Genomic DNA, 24,663 nt, shown 5'->3' with positions numbered 1-24,663 from the left:
TCTTAGGAATGTTCTTTATGTCCCTACAATTACAAAAAACCTACTTAGCATATCTAAATTTACTAAAGACAATGAAGTGTTTGTTGAATTTTACTCTGGTTACTGTGTGGTTAAGGACAAGTCTTCCAAAGTAATTCTTCTTTAAGGAATGCTTAAGGATGGTCTATACCGACTTCAGCCTTCAATCTCTGCTTCTTTAAACTCTACGGAAGACTTGGCAACTTCAGTCAATCATCAACTTCATGATAATAATTCGGTGCCTTCTTTCAGCACTTGTATTTTGCCTTTAGTATCTACAAATAACTCTAAGTGTCTATCAAGTTGTGCCCTATCTGTTGGCCAACCATGTCTGCATTGTAATAAGTTTTCTGTTATAACACTTAATTATGTCAATACTGTTATAGAATATAACTCTGAAAATGTATCTTCTTTTTGTGTTGCTTCTGATATAAATAAAATGCATGGTATTCAATCATTTCCTACTCAAAGAACTGATGTCATGTTGTGGCATAGGAGATTAGGACACCTAAATAGTTCTGTTTTAACTAAAATCCTAACTGATCTTAAAGTACCTCAATCATCCAAGACTGATTACACCTTCTGCCAAGCATGCCAATTTGGAAAATTAAAACAATCCATATATCCTTGGTGCTCTTCTCTGTCAGCTAAACCTCTTGATCTCATATATTCAGATCTCTGGGGACCATCCCTTGTCTCTTCACCTGAGGGATTCAAGTACTACATCCAGTTTTTGGATGATCACAGTCGGTTCACCTAGATATTTCCCTTGAAAAATAAGTCTGAAACTTACTCTATCTTCACTCAGTTCCATAAGTTAGTAGAAAGACAATTTAGTTCAACCTTGAAATGTGTTCAAACTGATTCAGGAGGAGAATTTAGGAGTCTTGCACCTTACTTTGCTTAACATGGTATTTCTTTTAGGCACCCATGTCCACACACCCACCAACAAAATGGTAGAGTAGAAAGGAAACATAGACAAATTGTTGAGCAAGGCTTAACCTTGTTAGCACAAGCTCACATGCCTTTCAAATTCTGGTGGCATGCCTTTCAAACTACAGTTTATTTAACCAACTGACTTCCCTCTCCAGTGCTCTCCAATCTCAATCCATTTCAAAAACTGTTTCATCATTCCCCAAACTACTCTCACATAAAGGTCTTTGGTTGTGCTGCTTATCCATTCCTTAGGCCCTATAACCATCACAAATTTGATTTTCATACCATTAAATGCACCTTTATTGGTTTCAATTTGCAACATAAAGGATACAAATGTCTTGCTCCTAGTGGTTAAATCTTTATATGTAAAAGTGTCAAATTTGATGAAATGGACTTTCCTTTCATCACCCCTAAAATTTCTAGCGTTTCAACTTCTTGTACAGACCTCATACAATCATCATATGGTCCTGCTTCTCAATGTACCTGGCATGTTCCTAATTCTGTGCTCCCTTCCTCCTCACAGCATCTGTCATCTTCTGTGTCTCTTATATTGCCTGATAATCCCATGAGTCACTCTCAAACACCTCACTCTTCAGCATCAATGACTGACCAACTTGTTTCTACTCCACTGGTTGAATAGTCTCCATCCTCTTCTCTTTGTCCTACTACATTTGATCAGGTCTTCAACAGGCATGATTTATCTTTAGTTCATGACAGTCCCATTCAACCTGCTACTTCTCCTATTACCATTGATTCTAATGCATCTTTTGACACCATACCATTGATTGTTGACTTATCCTTTCCTCTATCCAATATCTCAACCCAAAACACTCATCAAATGATCACTCGGTCCAAAGCCAAAGCTCACAATACTGCCCTTATTTCCACCTCTCACCTTGATACCAAGGAACCAAACACTGTTTTGGAAGCACTCTCTCATCCCTCTTGGACAGTTGTTATGCAATCAGAATTTGAAGCTCTTTTAGCTAATCAAACTTGGGAACTAGTTCCACTAACTCCAGACATGCATCCAGTGGCTGTAAATGGGTGTTTGAAGTCAAACATAATGCTGATGGTTCTATCCAAAGGTTCAAAGCAAGATTGGTTGCAAAAGGCTTCTAGCAAACACTTGGAATTGACTCTTTGGAAACCTTCAATCCGGTTGTGAAATCACCACTGTTAGAGTTATTTTTTAGTATAGCCGTGAGCCATGAATGGGACATCCAGCAGGTTAATATTAACAATGCATTCTTGAATGGTGAATTAGCTAAAAATGTGTATATGCTACAGCTAGAAGGGTTTTTGGATTCTTCCACTCCTTATCATGTATGCAGGCTAAAAAATGCACTCGATGGGTTGAAGCAGGCTCCAAGAGCCTGATTTGAAAAACTTAAAGCAGCATTTCTGGATTGGGGCTTTGTAAATTCAGTGGCTGATCCAAGGTTGTTTATTTTCCAGAATCAAGACCAAGTAATGTATGTCTTAGTATATGTGGATGATATACTCTTGACAGGAAATACTCCTCAGCTGATTCAAGACACTGTCCAGAAGCTTAACACTCAATTTGCTTTAAAGATTCTTGGATCTTTAAAATATTTTTTGGCCTTTGAGGTTACCTAAGATGCAATTGGTCTTTACATGAATCAAGAAAATTATGCAAAGGACATTCTCATCAAAATCAAAATGGTTGATTGCAAACCATGTTCTAACCCAATGGCAGTCGGCACTAAACTAACTCCTGATGATAGTGATCTATTTGACAATCCTACACTTTATTGCAGTACCATTGGAGCCTTGCAATACTTTATTCTATCCAGACCAGACATTGCTTATTCAGTCAACAAACTGAGCCGGTTTTTAAAGGCACCAACACAGCTACACTGGCAGGCCTGTAAGAGGCTTTTAAGATATATTAAAGGAACTTCTAATTATGGAGTTCACTTCACTAAGAGCCATCGGTTTCAGCTGGAGTGTTTCACTGATGCTGACTGGGCCAGCAGCTTGCATGACAGAAGATCAACAAACGGCTACTGTGTGTTTCTTGGATCCAACTTAATTCAGTGGTATTCTAGAAAACAGAGAGTTGTTGCTCTGTCATCTACTGAAGCAGAGTATCAAGCCCTTGTACAAGGATCAATTGAGATTGTTTGGTTTTGCAGTCTGTTCACTGAGCTTGGACTATAACTTTCTGGTATTCCTATCATTTGGTGTGACAACCAAAGTGCTGGTTCATTAGCCTCTAATCCTGTCTTTCATGGCAGGACAAAACACATTGAGTTTGATGCTCATTATGTGAGAAATCAAGTTACTGACAACAAACTGAAAGTTTAGTATGTTCCTACTGAATTTCAGAAAGCAGATGTTCTTACTAAACCATTGCCAGCTTCCAAGTTTGCAACATTTCGAGAAAAGCTCAATATAAGAGCTCCTCCATCAGTTTAATCAATNGAAAAGTTATCAGCTTGTAATGCAAAGTCTGATGATTCAGTACTAGCTTGATGTTGATCATATGGTGCAGTAGTGGAGATTAGGAATGAGCAGATTATGGAATTCTAGTTTAAGAGAAGGTGTTAAGATGAGTGTATTAAATAGTTCATACTTCATGCTTATGGAAGTTTGGTTTAAGGGGAGATGTTAGGATTAGTGTATAAACTGGCAAATTTGTAATTTCTGTTACTTACACTTGTATTACTGTAAATGGCAAGTGCTACTCACTGCTACACACGTGTATTGTTTGTAAATATAAATGAGTTTGTAAACTCTGTATTCTTTAATCAATTGAAAGATTCAACAGTAACAAACTTTTCTTCCTCTCAAATTCGTATTCTCAACTAGTATCTACAAATAACTCTAAGTGTCTATCAGGTTGTGCCTTATCTGTTGGCCAACCATGTCTGCATTGTAATAAGTTTTCTGTTATAGCACTTAATTATGTCAATACTGTTATAGAACATAACTCTGAAAATGTATCTTCTTTTTGTGTTGCTTCTGATATAAATAAAATGCATGGTATTCAATCATTTCCTGCTCAAAGAACTGATGTTATGTTGTGGCATAGGAGATTAGGACACCTAAATAGTTCTGTTTTAACTAAAATCCTAACTGATCTTAAAGTACCTCACTCATCCAAGACTGATTACACCTTCTGCCAAGCATGCTAGTTTGGAAAATTAAAACAGTCCATAAATCCTAGGTGCTTTTCTCAGTCAGCTAAACCTCTTGATCTGATATATTCAAATCTCTGGGGACTACCCCTTGTCTCTTCACCTGAGGGATTCAGGTACTACATCCAGTTTTTGGATGATCACAGTCGGTTCCCCTAGATATTTCCCTTGAAAAATAAGTCTGAAACTTACTCTAGCTTCACTCAATTCCATAAGTTAGTAGAAAGACAATTTAGTTCAACCTTGAAATGTGTTCAAACTGATTCGGGAGTAGAATTTATGTAATAACTGCTTTATACTAGGTTACTCATAGAAATACATAAAGTAAAATGCATTTATATTAGCAAAAGTAAATGGGCTCGAAATTTTCTTTTAATACATATAATCATTCTTTATACAAAGTAAGGTATCATTTGTAAAAGTTATCAAAAACAGTGGACANGCAATTCCATCTTTGTCCCTTAGTCAATTACCAAAATGCCTTCACTTTTATTGAATTCTCTATGATTTTCTATCTCTTTTCACTCCCCACAAAATCAACTAGTTTTGAGTGAAAAGACTATTTTACCCTTAATGCAAATTTAAGGCATTTTCTTCAAATTCTCTTAAAATAATTCTAAAAAAATTTAACTAAGGGCTATACAACATAATTTAAATCATGTACCTCAATGTTGGCTGTTACAATTTAGGAGTCTTGCACCTTACTATGCTCAACATGGTATTTCTTTTAGGCACCCATGTCCACACACCCACCAACAAAATGGTAGAGTAGAGATGAAACATAGACAAATTGTTGAGCAAGGCCTAACCTTGTTAGCACAAGCTCACATGCCTTTCAAATTTTGGTGGCATGCCTTTCAAACAACAGTTTATTTAACCAACTGACTTCCCTCTCCAGTGCTCTCCAATCTCTCTCCATTTCAAAAACTGTTTCATCATTCCTCAAACTACTCTCACATAAAGGTCTTTGGTTGTGCTGCTTATCCATTCCTTAGGCCCTATAACAATCACAAATTTGATTTTCATACCACTAAATGCACCTTTATTGGTTTTAGTTTACAACACAAAGGATACAAATGTCTTGCTCCTAGTGGTTAAATCTTTATATGTAAAAGTGTCAAATTTGATGAAATGGACTTTCCTTTCATCACCCCTAAAATTTCTAGTGTTTCAACTTCTTGTACAGACCTCATACAATCATCATCTGGTCCTGCTTCTCTGTCTACCTGGCATGTTCCTAATTCTGTGCTCCCTTCCTCCTCACAGCATCTGTCATCTTCTGTGTCTCTTATATTGCCTGATAATCCCATGAGTCACTCTTAAACACCTCACTCTTCAGCATCAATGACTGACCAAACTGTTTCTACTCCACTGGTTGAATAGTCTCCATCTCTTCTCTTTGTCCTACTACATCTGATCAGGTCTTCAACAGGCATGATTTATCTTTAGTTCATGACAGTCCCATTCAACCTGCTACTTCTCCTATTATCATTGATTCTAAAGCATCTTTTGACACCATACTATTGATTGTTGACTTATCCTTTCCTCTATCCAATATCTCAACCCAAAACACTCATCAAATGATCACTCGGTCCAAAGCCAAAGCTCACAATACTGCCCTTATTTCCACCTCTCACCTTGATACCAAGGAACCAAACACTGTTTTGGAAGCACTCTTTCATCCCTCTTGGACAGTTGTTATGCAATCAGAATTTGAAGCTCTTTTAGCTAATCAAACTTGGGAACTAGCTCCACTAACTCCAGACATGCATCCAGTGGGTTATAAATGGGCATTTAAAGTCAAACATAATGTTGATAGTTCTATCCAAAGGTTCAAAGCAAGATTGGTTGCAAAAGGCTTCTAGCAAACACTTGGAATTGACTATCTGGAAACCTTCAGTCCGGTTGTGAAATCACCACTGTTAGAGTTATTCTTAGTCTAGCCGTGAGCCATGAATAGGACATCCAGCAGGTTCATATTAACAATGCATTCTTGAATGGTGAATTAGCTGAAAATGTGTATATGGTACAGGTAGAAGGGTTTGTGGATTCTGCCACTCCTCATCATGTATGCAGGCTAAAAAATGCACTCTATGGGTTGAAGCAGGCTCCAAGAGCCTGGTTTGACTAACTTAAAGCAGCATTTCTGGATTGGGGCTTTGTAAATTCAGTGGCTGATCCAAGCTTGTTTATTTTCTAGAATCAAGACCAAGTAATGTATGTCTTAGTATATGTGGATGATATACTCTTGACAGGAGATACTCCTCAGCTGATTCAAGACACTGTCCAGAAGCCTAACACTCAATTTGCTTTGAAGATTCTTGGATCTTTAAAATATTTTTTGGGCTTTGAGGGTACCCGAGATGCAATTGGTCTTTACATGAATCAAGAAAAGTATGCAAGGACATTCTCATCAAAACCAAAATGGTTGATTGCAAACCATGTTCTACCCCAATGGCAGTTGGCACTAAACTAACTCCTGATGATAGTGATCTATTTGACAATCCTACACTTTACTGCAGTACCATTGGAGCCTTGCAATACTTTATTTTATCCAGACCAGACATTGCTTATTCGGTCAACAAACTGAGCCAGTTTTTAAAGGCACCAACACAGCTACACTGGCAGGCCTGTAAGAGGCTTCTAAGATATATTAAAAGAACTTCAAATTATGGAGTTCACTTCACTAAGAGCCACCAGTTTCAGCTGGAGTGTTTCACTGATGCTGACGAGGCCAGCAGCTTGCATGACAGAAGATCAACAAATGGCTACTGTGTGTTTCTTGGATCCAAATTAATTCAGTGGTATCCTAGAAAACAGAGAGTTGTTGCTCTGTCATCTACTGAAGCAGAGTATCGAGCCCTTGTACAAGGATCAACTGAGATTGTATGGTTTTGCAGTCTGTTCACTGAGCTTGGACTGTAACTTTCTAGTATTCCTATCATTTGGTGTGACAACCAAAGTGCTGGTTCATTAGCCTCTAATCCTGTCTTTCATGGCAGGACAAAACACATTGAGTTTGATGCTCATTATGTGAGAAATCAAGTTACTGACAACAAACTAAAAGTTTAGTATGTTTCTACTGAATTTCAAAAAGCAGATGTTCTTACTAAACCATTGCTAGCTTCCAAATTTGCAACATTTCGAGAAAAGCTCAATATAAGAACTCCTCCATCAGTTTAATCAATCTGCTGCTGATGTTGCTGTGTTACTAGTGTTTTAATATTGGAGTTTTGCAGGGTTGAAAATTTGTTTGATGTTTGTTGCAGCTGTTCTGGAATTTCAGTTCTGAAAAGTGAAAGTTGTTTTTTTTTTCTTTTGTTAAAACTGTTTGAGTGCTTCAGAAGTGATGAGTGTTGATGTTTGCTGTTGTTGAAGTTTGTATTGAAGTGTTAGAGCTGTTTTGGAGTTTCAGTATTGAGGAGTTGAAAGATTGTTTCAATGTTTGCTGATTAGTTCTGATGGCTCAGTGCTAAGTGTAATGCTGTTGAAGCTGTCAGTATTGAGTAGTTGAAAGATTGTTTCAGTGTTGAAGTTTGTATTGAAGTGTTGAAATTGATGTGTTGGAGCTGTTTTGGAGTTTCAGTATTAAGGAGTTGAAAGATTGTTTCAGTGCTAAGTTTAATGATGTTGAAGTTGTCAATTTGATGCTGATTAATGTTGTTGCAGCTGTCAGTTTTGATGTTGTTGAAGTTGTCAGTTTTGATGCTGATTTTTTTTTATTGAAGTAATGAAGAATTGTTTCAGTTTTGCTGCTAGTTCTGATGATTCAGTGCTAAACTTGATGCTGATTCCATATTGAAGTAATGAGAATTAGTACTGTGTTTGCTAGTGTTTGCTGAGTTTGATACTGTGCTCTTGGATGATGAAATCTCAGTTGTCAAAACAACAAGGTTATGGAAGTCTGGTTTAAAGGAAGATGTTAAGATTAGCTTCTCAACTTGCTCATGACTATGGAAGCTAGTTTGGTTTAAGGGAGGATGTTAGGATTAGTTTGTTTCCGAAATGGTTCATGTCTATTGGAAGTTTGGTTTAAGGGAAGATGTTAGGATTAGTGTACCTAGTGGTTCATTATGTTTAGGTTACTGACAAGTAACCTTAGCCTAGCCTAAGTTGCAAGTTGCAATTTGTTAACTCACGTGTATTGTGCTCTTGTATATAACAAAGCTTGTAACCTTTTCACTCAGTTAATGAAAAGACAAAGTAACAATTTCCTCTCTTAAGTTTTTTTTCAACGTGAAAGAGTCAAGAAGAAGCTTATTTTATATATGCAGGCAAACTCATTATATTGCTCATGGAGCCTTTGATTGTGCTGCGTTGCCGTTATGACAAGTAAGTAATGAATTTATTATTATCCATGAGAGGCGAGAAGAAGCTTTTAATCAAATAATGAATGTTGCATGCATCAAAACAAATTAGGATTCACATGCATCCCAATGATTATTATTATTGTTTATGAGCCGTGATTAAGTTGCCGCAATCTCTTACCCTAATAAGCCGAAAGAATGTGATTCACTTTAGAATTTGTAGTATCTGATGTGTATGGATTAGAACCTGAATTTGGATCTTCTAGGATCCGAGCTTTAATTAATTGAAACTTTGAAAGGTTTTATAATTAGTCAATTTTATTTTTTTAATTATATATTTTATAAAGAGAAAAAAATTAATCTAAAGAACCTACTTTTATGAGTTCTCTTATGTATTTTTATGATGTGAAAGCCAATCTTGTCGAGTGAGAGATTAGCTGGGTAAGATATTACAATTACGATGATTTATTTACTAATTTTTTTGTAGATATACCAATCAATGTCTTGTAAACTAAAAGAAATCTAATCATGTTCTAGCCAGATACTCATTAATGAGTATTCACTATTTAAGAAAGATTTTTGAGATTTTGTTGTAGATATGAAACATCAAATTATTATAACATCTAATTATGATTATTTAACCATTTTTGGATGACCTAATGATAAAAGAGCAAAGAAGATTTACTATATAGTCTCTCAAGTTTGAGTCTCATAAAATAGCAAAATGAGGATTTAACATGTTTCTTATGTTAGTTTCCGCAACTACTAATAGGGATGATTATTAGAACTTTTATCCAGCTGGTAATTCTAAGATCCTGGAGAATTAGTTGAGGTACACGTAAACTACCTGGACACTTTCGATCATAAAGGAAATTATGAATACTTAATGCTAATTTTTTTTATATTACTCTTACTTTATCCACTGACAACTTGATTAATTGGTATATGGTCTATTGCAACTTTGAATGTGACCCACGGTTGTGAATACATATACATAATTTTTTTTATTTTATACTCCACATTTACGGGTCTAAAACAGAAAATTTAACTTTGCTTTTCAGTGTTGAGGACTTTTGAGGCCGGGCCCAAGGTTTTTACATTCTTAGCACTATACTTTCATTAATTGGATCCAATTTTAAACAGAGTACATCACTGAAATAAAAAAAGAGTTATTTAAAGACAAAAAAAATTGATTTAAAAATATCAATATTACTAATCCTATTTCATAAATTTAATTAAATAACACTAATTAATAAAAACAATTATTCTTTTATTAATTAAGGTGTCATTATAAAGATATTTATTAAAAAAAAAATTTGTTGTATAACCGGATATATTAATTTGATTTGAGTTGGTGAACTTTAAAACCAATTTCATGTTAAATATTTCACGAAGGCTGGCTAATTATAATGAGTACTGACATAAATAATAAAAATACAGAAATCTTATTTTATTTAAAATATATTGATTATTTGATTCAAATAGCCTCTCTTTTTTATAAATACAAGTGATTTTAAATTGGAAGAGAGTTAAGAAAAAAATTGTGCCCACAATTTTACTGCGTGCAGTCCAAACCACGCCATAGGAAATCCATAAAAAGTATGTTATATATATATATAAAATAAAGTTATTAGCTATCATTTTTTTTTTTTTTCTTTTGTGACTGGAGGTATGTGATCCAGTTTGTGTGCACCTTGACAAACTCTAAGGTCTTGAGTTAACGACTTGATAAACCCTTTAATGGTAAACGCTATTATGAATTTAACCATTGCAATAAAATTATTGGCTATAATATAGTTGGTTTAAAATTTTTACTTCAACCGAGAAAATTGAGGGAAAAAGACAAAAAATTTCTTTTCTAATCGAAGGAAAATGAAGAAAGTGGAATGTTAAATTTATACTATGGGATTCTTTCATTTTGATCTCTAGTTCCTACCATTGCAACAGTTGAGGAATAAGCGATGGAGCTAGTCATAGAGTGAAAGAATTAGCATATCATCTTTTTTTTTTTTTTTTTTTTCTTTTTTCCCATATTGATTACTGAATTACTCTCTCTCGCACCCTCCCTCGTTCTCACAAAAAACAAATATTCTTCTAATTTACTTATTTTATTTCATAAACATTAAATTCTGATTCATAAAAGACGTAGCCAATTCTAAAACTCCAATCAATATCGATTAAGATATACATTTGTTATGCTACACCTCAATAGGGCGTTCACCTTCAATATTCCCCATAGGATAATAACTGCAAATGACAAACCACCATCCATTCTGGCACTTCACCCTCCCACACCCAAGTTGAGTCGATTTTCGCCAAACAACTTGAGTGTAATGCAGCACTCGTAGCCAACACAAGAATTTGATGCATAATCATAGTTAGGCTTCTCGCTAACCCACATCTTTACCGCGTCCACTCCATTCAAATTACCATAACCTTCCGCCAAGTTCTCTCCGTAAGGCCCCATGGAATGATCCAAGTCGCAGTCTCCCTTCTTTGATCGGCGTATTTTGGGCGTAGGCGGCCACCGAGTAGTTCCAAGTATTGAACCGACCCCCACATGAGCACGAATCGCATTGTGTGCATTGACATAGTCTTGGTGGAGTTTTGTGCTTGTAGAATGTGAGCTAGGGTTAGAGAAATGAAGTAGATAACTTAAGAAATTATTGAACCTCATATTTTTCTTTTTTCCCCTATGGAATGTTAGATTTCAACGTGAAAGAGCAAGAAGAAGCTTATTATATTATGCAGGCAAACTCATTATATGTCAATGAAGCCTTTGATTGTGCTGTGTTGCCTTATGACAAGTAAGTAAATGAATTATTATTATCCATAAGAGGCAGAAAAAGTTTTTAGTCAAATACGAATGTTGCATCAAAACAAATTAGGATTCACATGCATGCCTAACATGATTATATATATTAATCTCTACCCTAATAAACCAAAAGAATGTGATTCACTTTAGAATTTGTAGTATCTGATGTGTATGGATTAGAACCTGAATTTGGATCTTCTAGGATCTGAGCTTTATTAATTGAAAATTTGAAAGGTTTTGTAATTAAGTCAAATTTATTTTTTTATTATATATTTATGTATAAGAGAAAAAAAATTAATATAAAGAACCTACTTTATGAGTTCTCTTATGTATTTTATGATGTAAAACCAATCTTGTCGGTGAAAGATTAGTTAGGTAAGATTTTTTTGTAGATATACCGATCAATTTCTTGTAACTAAAAGAAATCCAATTCATGTTCTAGCCAGATACCATTAGTATTCACTATTTAAAGAAGATTGATTTTGAGATTTGATTTTGAGATTTATTTGTAGATATGAATAATAAAATTATAGTAACATCTAATTATGAGGTGACCTAATGATAAAAGAGCAAAGAAAATTTAATATATAGTCTCTCAAGTTCGAGTCTCATAAAGAGCAAAAAGAGAATCTACATGCTTCTCTAAATTCGAGTCTTCTTAATATTAAAAGAGCAAGCCCCAAATTTGAGTCCTTGCGACTGTTAATAGAGGTGACTACTAGAGCTTTTATCCAACTGGTAATTCTAAAATTCTGAAAAATTAGTTGAGGTGTACGTAAACTGACCCAACACCTCCGATCATAAAAAAAATTATGACTACTTAATATGAAAAAAATTTATATTACTCTTATTTTATTCACTGAAACTTAATTAATTGGTATATGGTCTATTGCAACTTTGAATGTGACCCACCGTTGTGAGTACATAATACATAATTTTTTATATACTTCATGCTCCACATTTCACGGGTCTAAAACAAAATTATAACTTTTCTTTTCAATGTTGATGACTTTTGAGGCCATATTTTTTTTTACGTACTTTATGCGAAAATGACCTTGCTAGTGAAAATGAGATGTGTGGTGAAAAAAAAGGTCAAAGATTTGATTTGATGGCGTACAAGTAAATCATGCTTACTTTGTAAATGCATACTTTTGAAGGTCCAACCACTGTTATGAACCTGCACAATATTTCCTATTTGTTGACTATTGATTGATTGTACAAAAATTTTATATACTTTATGAATTAGCATTGCCCTACTAAGTAAAATTCAAAAAATCCTCTATTTTTACTTAACCCGGGCCTAAAGCCTAGGCAGGACCGGGCTTGGATTTAGAAAACTCGGGCCTGACCGGGCCAAGGTTTTTACATTATTACATCTAGCCTTTCATTAATCATTTTAAACAGAGTACGTCATTAAAAAAAAAAAAGAGTTATTTAAGACAAAAGATTTGATTTTAAAATATCAATATTACTAATCCTATTTTCATAAAATTTAATTAAATAACACCTTAATTAATAAAAATAATTATTCTTTTATAAAATACTTAATACTTTTTAGAAGGCCTTATTCTATAATGGGGCACAGGCAAATGCCTCACTTGTCGAGCACCCTTGCCACAACTTTTGTCATTATAAGTGATATTTATTAAAAAAAAAAAAAATTGTTGTATAACCGGATATTAATATGATTTGAGACTTTGAGTTGGTGAACTTTAAAACCAATTGGTTCGTGTTATAATATTTCACGAGTGGCTAATTATAATGAGTACTAACAAGAATAATCAAAATACAGATATATTATTATTTAAAATATAATTGATACTCCCTCCGTTCATATTTAAAAGACGTTTTAAGGTTGGGCAGAAATTTTAATAAAAAGAAAATTGTGTCTCTCCACAAACTTTTGCCCCTATATTTGCAGGTGGAAAAGACTTTGTAGGTGGGAAACTTTCCCGCTGCTATTTAAATAATTAATCATTTTGTCTATTCCATTTCCTGCTCTTCGTCCCTTTCTTTCTCTTACTGTGCTCTTCGTCCCTTTCTTTTCTTTTACCCTGTAGTCTGTTCCATTTCTTTTATTTTCTCGTCCTTCACTTATTTTCATTTCCACCTCTTTGATTCTGTTCGGTCAGTCACCATGGCCAAACAATGTAATAGTAGAGGTGTGCTTAGAGAAATTGATTTAAATGTTTTGCTAACATTAGAAACTACGAATGAAGTTGATGACTAACAGAGAAAGTTAATACACATGTGAGTCGAAAAAACCTTACAAATGAACAAAGACAAGCAATTTTGAATCTCTATTGAAGCGAAGTGTTAATGGACAATTGAAGAAAAACACTACATCTGAGGTGGCTCAATTATTTTCGGTTAGTATGCATACAGTCCAATGCATTTGGCAACGAGGAAAAGAAAATGAAGTTTTGGATTCTAACACTAATGTATCTAGCAAAAAGCACTCAATTGTGGGCGCAAGCGTCTTCAAATTGACGTCAGTCAGTTTTGAAATATTCCATTGCGAAGAAGGATGACACTGAGGTCTTTATCTGCTCACAATTTGTTAGTGACAACATTGTTTAGGAGCGATTAAGAGAGGGCTCCATACGTCATCATTCAAATGCTATAAAACCTTTATTAAACTGGAAAACATGAAAGCTAGAATACGCTTTTGTTATCGATGATTGACACGGCAACAACCCTAGTTGTTTGAGGTTTGTAACCATGGAAAATATTATTCATGTTGATGAGAAGTGGTTCTACATGACAAAGCATCAGAGAAGTATTACCTCCTGCCTGACGAAGATGAGCCTTTACGCACATGTAAGAGTAAGACTTTTATTACTAAAGTCATGTTTCAGCTGCAGTGACACGCCCCAGGGAATGAATTATTTTTGGAAAAAATCGGGATTTTCATTTCATAAATAAGAACCTGCAAGGAGTAGTAAAAATCGTTCTGCGGAACCATGGAGACTAAAGCAATCAATTCTATCAATAAGGAAATTTATCGATCTTAATAGTTGAGAACTCTTGCCAGCTATCTGAGATAAGTGGCTAAGAATTGATGAAGGAAGTCCAATATTTATCCAACAAGACAATGCAAAACCTCGTATTGGTTTGGATGATGAGTATTTTCAAAGTAATGCTACTAAGGATGGCTTGACATCGTTTGATCTGTCAACCACCGAATTCTCCAGATATGAATGTTCTAGACCTTGGGTTTTTTAATGTGATATAGGGGCTACATACCAACAGGCACCCAACTCTATAGATGCGCTCATAGAGACTGTTCAGAAGTCATTTGATGAATACTTGTCAACAAAATTGAATCATACGTTTTTAACTTTACAGTCATGTATGATTTCAATTTGAAAGCCAGAGAGGTTCGAACAAATATAAGGTTCCGCACATGAAAAAACATAGGTTGGAGAGACAAAATTGCCTTCCTAGGCAGTTAGATGTGACCCCACATTAATTGAAGAAACGATTGCTCAATGTCAATAAGTGTTACAATTGACCTATCTAGTATGAAGAATATTTTTGTTTTGTCCATGATGTTCATATGGGTTCTGATAAGATATTGTCTTTTAGAGAAGTTTGTGTTCATTTTTTTTTTTTTTTTTTGCTGTAAAGAAATTCTACTCCAACATGCAAGAAAAAAACTTGTTCTATTTTGTAATATAAGCTTTTATTATGGTAATATATAACAAGGTGCCAAAGCTATGCACTACACTTTCTGGTGTCACTTTGCCTACCAAAGATGCACATATAGAAAATCACTTTAGCTTAACTGAGACCGATGATATTTAGATAATGAAGTAAACAACCATATACAAATCTAATCTTTCCTACAAGTCCTGTGATAGACTGTAAACCTATACCAAGCCAACATCCTTCATTATTTGAAAGTAAACCTATACAAAGCTAGCAAAAGTGCAGAGGAAGATTTGGAATTGGAGAGGAAACTTGCAAAGAAACTCAAGGTGAAAAATGGGAAAATACGGGGAGAGGATGATGGTTTAAATGTGTTATTTGAAGGAGTTCCATCTGAATCTAATGTGGAATAAATTATGGAGAAATGTCAACAATCTTTCTTGTATGTTGTAATTTTAATTTTATCTTATTTGTTTCTCTTACTTTTCTATATAATTTCATCTAGTAATCCAATTAGAGGATGATGGAATTGTTGTAGTAAACTTACTCTGGAAATGCTATCACCACTTAAAGGAGCTTAATTTTTGAAATTATTATAATCATGTGATCCAGCTTTTTAATCCATGAGACCAGCATAGGTAGAATACTGTTCTTTGGGTGGCTAGTTTGTAGCTGTGCTGAAGCCAAATAACGGGTGTTGTTTGCGGGTGCATTGAAACTTCTAGATCAATATGCATTTCTATATTATTCAAATACATTGAAGAATTTGCTAAACCTTCATAATGGATAAGTTAAGAGGGATAAAAGCTAATGAACTTTCATTGCAATCTGTACATGGACAAAAAAAGGCCGGCAATAAAAAAAGCAAGCCATCTAGGCACAAATCAAACTACACATTCTGTACATAAAGGTCTGTAGCCAAAAAGTCTCAAAACTCTAGCCACCTTCAAGGAAATCCAACAAAAGCTTCAATCCCCAACTAGCGAAAAACCAGACTCACCCCAGCAAAACTCCTGCAAAGCACACACCCTTGGGTCAGCCACATGCCTTCTACCCAAAGGCCCTGCAGCATAGGCTAAAACAAACATAGCAAAAGTCACAAAATTGAGCCAAAACCAAATAAAAAGTAGAAACCGATTGAGAAAAACTAAAACACCCAACACATTCTCACCAAGGAGTACAAGGCTCGATCATCTCCTACGGCCATGCAGCCTAACATCAGCGAACATATCCACCCTAACAGGCACTTTATAGACTTCTACATATGTAAAGGAATCAAGCAAATCATCCAATACACATTTTTGTTCATCATTCATATTAAGGTCGTCAATTATTCTTGAAAGTAGGACAATTGACTTCTTTAACACCATTTTCACGAGCAACACGCAGTCCATGATATAAGGCAAGATATTCTGCATGTAGTGTGTTAGAAGCTGACACATACTGTTCTAGTAAAGTCAAATTTCCACAGCATGTACATGCATTACAATGCCCACTACTGATTTTTCTTGGTTATTCCAAACTCCAGAAATTTCAATTTTGACAATCTTGTCTTGATGCACCTTCTACATTGTTTTTTACAACATGTACTGTATAAGAAAATATTGTACCTAATTAACTGAATTGATAAAAGCAAAAAAATTGTATTGACATCAACCAAAGAAAAATCAAAAAAACTCCACTATTGATATCCACCATTCCAGATTGATTTGCAATGCTTGTACTGCCTTCAGTGTCAATTATTTTGGCCTCATTGTTATGCTATGATTCTCTTCAAAACCTAATCATTCATCAATTAAAGAGTCAAATGAGTTATGCAACAATGTACCATTATCGCTTTTAAGAATAATTACCATAAGAAACACAAAAAAGCCACTTACATGATAAGGCACCCATATCCTCATTTGTTCTAATTCTTCATTCGAAACTTTAAGATTCATAATCTCCACTATGTTTACAACCTAATGTATTTACAGAACCTCAATTTGCGGAACACATAATGCAATAACATCACAATGATTTGACCAAAAAAAAAATAACAAATTTCTAAACTCAAATCTACTACGCAACTGCCACAACACCCATTTTCTCCTTTTTCTCCCATGGACACCACTCAACCAGACTGGTCCACTCTCCCTGCACTTCTCCTCAATGCCATCGCTAAATGCCTCGCCACACGCATAGACATCCTCTCTATTCCGCGCTGTTTTGTAACTCATTTTCGACCTCAGTTCCTCCTTGTCGTCCACGCACCCCTCCCCCCGCTCCGATCTCAAAATTTCCTTCGTCAAACCCTCATACCTTACCCCTATGCGCCCTCTCTCTCGCCAGTCCACCATTTACGACTTAGAACCCCTAGACTCCACACAGCCACTCGGCGAAACGTGGCTCCTTAAAGTCGAAAATTGACCTCGCGTAAAGTCCCAGTTGGGGATCTTGTCTTTAAACTTTGTTTGAAAAAGAGAGAGAAGTGGAAGCAAGAAGAAGAAAAGTGGCGATGGAAAATATGGAAGAGAGGAGATCGAAGAGGGGAAGAGATATGATAAGATAAGATTAAGATAGACAGAGGAGATGTGGTCATGACAAAAAGTTGAGAAAGTAGAAGACAAGATTAAAGAGAGACAGAGAGATGTGTCATGACAAAAAGTTGAGAAAGTAGAAGACAAGATTAAAGAGAGACAGAGGAGATGTGGTCATGACGAAAAGTTGAGAAAGGAGAAGACAAGATTAAAGAGAGACAGAGGAGTGTGTCAATAATTAAGTGCAGAGAAAGGACAAGACAAGGATGACTTTATTTTGAAAAAATAAAAACCCTTAAAATGACAATTTTAAAACAGAGGGAGTATATTTGATTCAAATATCCCTCTTATTTTTATAAATACAAGTGATTTTAAATTGGAAGAGAGTTAAGAAAAAATTGTGCCCACATTTTTCTGCATGCAGTCCAAACGACGCCATAGGAAAATCCATAAAAGGTGTTATATATGAATTTACGAAACTATTGTTTTAATTTGACATGCATATTCCTGAATATTAATAATCAAATATTTTGATTGTTACGTATGATTTTATTCGACTTTGGATCACATATATATGGAGACCTCATTCTTAATTGATAATTCATGCTGGCATGACTGCAAACAATCATTTAAAATAGGCCAAATTGTTATACCATCTGTAATAACTAATAAACTGTAATTTCTTGTTCCAAAGGGGAAGGCGCAACTTAAAAAAATATCACCAGTGAGCTTTTTGTTTGTGAGCTCGCTACCATATTTACCTTCTGTTAATTGCTAAAATTCTTGAAACTCAGTGCTATATATTGTCTGCAAGTTTATTGAACTGAAAAAACTTTTTAACTGCTAAATTTAACAAGTTCGTTAAATGCTTATCTTTATTCTCTTTTTCAGCCTATAAGAGACTGTATACTACTCAGAATTCATGTACCAGCTTTATAGGCTTTCTCACTTCGCTTCTTGAAGTAAAGGTATCACATTTGTCTTGTTTATATGTTAGTTCCTTTATATAACAGTAATAGCCATGATTTGTAATAATATGAGTTTGGATTATAGCTAATCGTGTTGCTAAAGATATAATTCAAGTTCAGGGATGCGACTCACACAAATGCTGTTTTCTTGATTGCAGTCTCTACCACAGTAATGGCTCCTCCCTTTATTGGAACCCAAGTGGTAGCATTAACAACAGGTAACCATTGAGCAGATTAAATGTAATCTTATATTATGGCAAAGATGTGTTTTATATTTACTTCATTTAATTAAAGTAAATATTTGTTTCTTCATTATTTCAACCACAGATTCAATTATTTGCTAATTTGTTTGGTGATTTTTGAAATTTTGGAGCATTTACGCTGGGAAGAAAATTATGCGGACTGACTCGACTGGGATAATCTTGGATTTGGTTAACTACAACTATTACATTATATAATGAATGCTCAATGAAAGAAAACTTTTCACGAGGACATCTTACCAATTATGGCAACATAGAAATCAGCCCTTCTGCTGGAGTCCTAAATTATGGACAGGTAGACACCAATTAATTTGAGAGAAGCCATAATGATAATGTGTTGACTTAGCATTATTAGTGACAAATTGCTTCTTTAATGGTGGTATTTTAGGGTTTGTTTGAAGTCTAAAGGCCTATAGAAAACCAGATGGTAGAATTCAGCTCTTTCGCCAGAACATAATGCTCTGCGGATGCAAGCCGGCGCAAGGAGATTAAGGATGCCGTCACCATCAGTTGAGCAATTGTCGAAGCTGTAACGCAAGTTGTCCTGGCCAACAAGCGTTGGTAATATTCCTCTTCTCTCCTTGTTTGAATGATCTAAGTTTTCCGGAACTTTTAAAGATCTCAGGACACCAGTGCATTTGCACTCATGTATGCTTATTAGTTAACGTATTGTTTTAAATTGATGAACAAACAGTGCTCCTCATGGGAAAGGCTCACTATATGTTAGGCCTCTGCTCATGGGAAGTGGGTCGGTCTCGGAATCGGACCTGCTCCTGAATACACTTCCTCATATTCGCATCTCCAATCGGCAACTTCTATAAGGTACACTATTACTTGAGTCTTTAATTAATTTTCTTTGTTTGATGCAATATTATTAACAATACGGCCACTGATATATATACGAGGTGGAGAATCCCTGAACTTATTGATCGAAAGAGACCTCCATCGTGCTGGACCTGGTGGAACTGGAGGCATTAAAAGTATCACAAACTACTCAGGGGTGAGCATAAACTGAGCTTCATTACATGCCGTGATGCTATATCGAATTGTTTTTAAATTTTCATTGCTTATTGCAGGTTTTTGAAACCGTAGCCGAAGCAAAGGCCAAAGGTTTCACTGACGTCTTATTCTTAGATGCAGCAAGTGGAAAGTACATTGAGGAGGTCTCTTCATGTAACATTTCATTCTCAGGTAAGACTAAAGGCCATTTCTACACAAATGTTTCGCTTCATTAATATCAGAAATCCTCTATTTCTTCCCATATTAACAAATCTCTCTTTTGCAGGACAATGTAATTTTCACTCCAGCCAACACATGGAACTATTCTGCCTGGTGTCACCCGAAAAAGCATCATCAAACTTGCTTCTGATATGGGTTACCAGGTAGCTATATAATTGCCATTAATTCTGTTAATCGCAATAAAAGGGCGAATTGAGGAAATGTTTTAATAAGTACAATGTTTAGGTGGAGGAACGCAATGTTCCATTGGAGGATTTGTTGAATACAGATGAAGTATTTTGTACAGGAACCGCAATGGTTGTGACTCCTGTTTCCAGTATCACTTATAAAGATACAAGGTAAAAGAAATGTATATTTATGTTGTTTAATTTCCTTCCTCCTTCGTCCTCTTTTAACAATGGAATAATTTTAATGCAGGGTTGGGTACAAAACTGGAAATGAAACAGTGACACATAAACTTCACGCAACACTTACAGGGATTCAGACTGGTGTTATTGAGGATAAATTGGGATGGACGCTCCCAATTAATTAATTGAGCTTATGTTCATTGTCTTATGTCGATAGATAGATATATAGTACCTAATAATGTGGTTTTCTAATTAATATTGTAATCACAAAATTTAGCCAAAAGTGCAAAGAATGTTTGGCAGAATATAATATGATTTGAAGATATTATATAGGATGCGTTTGGCTCAGGGAATATTATATTACCGGAGAATATTGTATTACTGGAAAGATAGATTACCAGATAATCTTTAAGGGGCGTTTGGTTAGAGATTATGAGAGTTTATTAGGGTTAAGTCATCTTATATTACTTGATTATCATGTTTGATTGTCAAGTAATATAAGATATCGATAATCTTCAAATACCAATAGTGGTTACTATATGTAATATTGGAGGTAATCTGATTACTTCTATTTTCTTAGGTATTCTAAGATTACCAAGGTTATCTTTTTTTATTACAATTTTATCCCTTATTAATAAAATTTTAGGACAATAATGCCCTTATTTTTAAATTTATTTATATGAATATAGCTTTTATTATTTCACCCCAATTAATTAACTTTTAGACAAAATTACCCTTGAATTCAAAACAAATTGCACCCCACCCAAGCCACCACCCCCACCCACCTGCCGCCGGCAGCCACCGTCGCCGTCAGAATGATGCACGGAAGGCCGAAAATAGCTATCGTGCGTCGATATGGCCATTTTCGGCCAGATATCTGGTAGGAAATGGCCAAATCAGGCCACGGCCAGATCTGTCACGTCTGGCCACTTTTGGCTAGATCTTTGGCAAAAAATGGTCATACGGCGCACAAAGGCCATTTCCTGCCTTCCGTGTGCCATTAGGTTACCGACTGCCGGTGGCCGACAGTGGTTGGGTTCGTAGGGGTGCTTTGTTGATTTTCCAAACTTTTATTATGGGGTTATTTTTGCTAAGTTTTTAAATGCAGGGGGGTTGTTATAATCCAAATAATAATCAATATTAAAAAATAATATAATGATAATATTTAATTAGATGACAATTCAGTAGTTTAAATAACATACCCACAAATTTATTCCTCCATACCAAACATATTAATATAACATATCTACCAATTAACCAAACACATTTTCCTAAAGATTCCCAATAATCTTCAAGATAATCTAACTTTCCAGTAATCTAATATTCCCTAAACCAAATGCCCCTTAGAGAAATGTGTTTGGTTGGTTAAAATAAATTGGTGGGTATGTTATAATAATATGTTTGGTTGGGAGATAAATGTGTGGGTATGTTATGTAGATTACTAAATTGCCCTCCTTTTTAAATAATAATATAATAATATTTTTATTCTATTATTTTTTAAACTATTTCTTTTAACCCCCTATATTTAAAATTTTGCTCAAACACCCCAGCCATATAAAACTTTAATTTGTAGCAAAATCACCCCCACTCACCCCAAGCCACTGCTGGCAGCTAGCCACCACCACCGACAACCGCTGTAATGGTGCACGATTGGCCAAATCTGGCTGGTCGTGCGCCAGTAAGGCCTAATCCAGCCATGGATAAAAATAGCTAGATCTAGCCATGAATATGGTCATTTCACGGCCAAAGATGTGGTGGTGAAACGGTGGCCATTTCACGGCCAGATCTATGACGTTTCATGGCCATATCTTCGGCCATGAAATGGCCAAATCTGGTCGTTTCCGGCCATGGATCACAAATCCATGGCAAAAAACGTCCTTATCGATACACGACCAGCAAGATCCCACCAGTCTTGCGTCGATATGATGACTTTCGTCGGTCTCCAGCGGTGGTCTTGGGTGGCTGGGGGTATTTTGTTAACTTTTAAACTTTTTTTTTTTTGCTAGGATGTTTTAGCTAAATTCTCAAATGTAGGGGGTTTGGGTTAATTGTTATTTGGTAGACATATGAGGTCAAATATGTCCGAAAAGATAAAAGATTATGGGCAAAATAGGGTCAAAATTAAGATTACCTCGGTAATCTTATATTAACACCCCTTAGGAAGGTAATCTGATTACCCCCAATATTACTAACAGAAAACATTATTTACAATAAAAGATTACGTAATATTTTATTACTTGACAACCAAACGAGGGAATTTAGAAAATTAAACAAAGATTACAAAATTAATCTTATATCACCCCGAACCAAATGCAACCATAGAGTGCGTTTGGATCGAGGGCATATAAGATAACGGGGATAATATTTGTTTATTTTGCAAGATTTCAGTGTTTGGTTTGCAAGTAATAAAATATTATGAGTATCTTTTATTGCATATAGTGTTTATTGTTGGTAATGTAGGGGGTAATCTGATACCCTCCCCCAGGAGTGTTATAAAAGATTACTGGGTAATCTGATTTTTATACCTATTTTGCGCTTAATTAAAAATCATTTCAGACACAATTGCTCTCAAATGTCTACCAAATAACAATAACTAAACCCCCATACATTTGAGAAATTAGCTAAAACACCCCCATCCACAAAAAAGTTTAAAAGATAACAAAATATTCTCAGCCACCCAAGACCACCGTTGATCGTTACTCACCACCTTGGGCGTTAGTCACCTTAATGGTGCACGATCATTGAGATCTAGCCGATCGTGCACTGGTAAGGCCATTTTCGGCCATGAATAAGTGATCCATGACCGGAAACGGCCAGATATGGCCGTTTCTATGGTTGTTTCATGGCCATAGATCTGGTCGTTTCATGGCTAGATCTATAGCCATGAAACGACCACATCTTTGACTGTGAAATGGCCATAGATCTGGTTGTGAAACGACCATGGATTTGTGATCCATGGTCAGAAATGGCTTTGTCAATGCACGGTCGACCATATACGACCAGTCATGCGTCATTCCATCGACTGCCGATGATAATCAGCGGTGGTGGCTGGCTGCCATGTAAAACCCCTCCCTAGCTGGGTATTTCCTAAGTATCCCTTGGCCATTGAGAACCTAGAAAATGCACGCCTAGGAAAGAAGTTTATTTTAAAATTTTATTTAAAGAATAAACCTGTAGTTTAAAAATATATTTTTTTAATTTAATTTCTAAACTATAATAAGTTCATTGTACAAGTCAAAAATATAGTTTCCTTTCTTAGAGTAAATAATGAAATCCATAGTAATACTTACTAGAACATACACACTTTTACAAAATTTACTAGCAATTTGATTTCCTTTATTAATACAACATATTTACTCCATTATAGAACATGGACATAGTTACTGCATTATGAAATATGAACATAATTACTACACTAAATATTAGCAAAACCATTCAATAGTCATCATTAAAACATCCTTTCATGCTCATAGCGTCCCTCGGAATCCTCTCCCAGCTTCATGCCTTAATCCTTACCTGCAAAACATTTTAAAACATTTCGTGGAGTGAGCGCTAATCGCTCAGTAAGGAATATGGCTATTTATAAACTATTAATGTTCATTATACAAGTATATTACTTAGGACCTTACCTACCTACAAAACATGACCTTCATTCTTTGACATAACAAGTTCATAAAACATATCATACACTTTGGACTTTTCTCATAAACATAAGTCATAACATAACCATACATAATATAACATAGAACATATATGACTTATGAAATATTCATGTACATGGCATGCTTATTTCTTTTGTCTTTATACTTGATGGTTTCATTAGTCTTTGTTATCCGATCGGATTCATTTAAACCATTACCTTGTTCTTGGTCGTCACCTCAAAGGACTCATGGTTTCCATAAGAATTCCATTCCTCTGATCTTGGTTTATACCTCAAGAGACTCATGGAATTCATTCTTTAACATTTCATAAATTTTTCATAAGACAACTAAATAAGCTATATGCATTACCATTATGAATGCAAACATATGGACTAACATATCCCATGCTCAATCATACTATATTCTCCTACTAAACTTCTTAACTTAATTCATTCAATTTCTCATACAATACAAGGAATTTCAGTAGTAAGATTATTCAGGGGTTTATTAGAATTAGAAACAAATGGGAATTTCCATTAAGAAGGTGGATGCCATACAGTTCGTTACTTTCAAGCAATTTTTCCATTATCTTCTAATTCGAATTTATTTTTGGCTAAAACATAAAAGTTTTAGGTCTGTTTCTCAACTTTTTAACACTTCAAGAATCAACTCAATCGGACTTCTATAACTTCAGTTATGACTGATTCAGTGAAGCATGTACAGTATAAGTCTTAAAACAGCCAAATCCGAATTCTATTCATTTTAACCATGTCACCTTCATTTGCACATTCATATTAT

General features: G+C 35.1%; 1 protein-coding gene and 2 pseudogenes across 1 annotated transcript; 2 read left to right on the top strand and 1 right to left on the bottom strand.

The window, feature by feature from the left end:
• Positions 1–2,667: 2,667 nt before the first annotated feature.
• Positions 2,668–3,138, top strand: LOC116127552 (secreted RxLR effector protein 161-like). The gene has a single exon (XM_031413201.1). The coding sequence runs from the start codon at positions 2,668–2,670 to the stop codon at positions 3,136–3,138; it is 471 nt and encodes a 156-aa protein (XP_031269061.1).
• Positions 3,139–10,593: 7,455 nt separating this feature from the next.
• On the bottom strand, positions 10,594–11,102 carry LOC116127551 (annotated as a pseudogene).
• Positions 11,103–18,846: 7,744 nt separating this feature from the next.
• LOC116127550 lies at positions 18,847–20,409 on the top strand (annotated as a pseudogene).
• The last annotated feature ends 4,254 nt before the right edge of the window (positions 20,410–24,663 follow it).

Source organism: Pistacia vera, unplaced genomic scaffold (genome assembly GCF_008641045.1).
Source record: "Pistacia vera cultivar Batoury unplaced genomic scaffold, PisVer_v2 Contig192, whole genome shotgun sequence".
Taxonomy (NCBI): Eukaryota; Viridiplantae; Streptophyta; class Magnoliopsida; order Sapindales; family Anacardiaceae; genus Pistacia; species Pistacia vera.
Note: the sequence above shows the minus strand (reverse complement) of the source record. Positions and strands in the feature narration are given on the sequence as shown.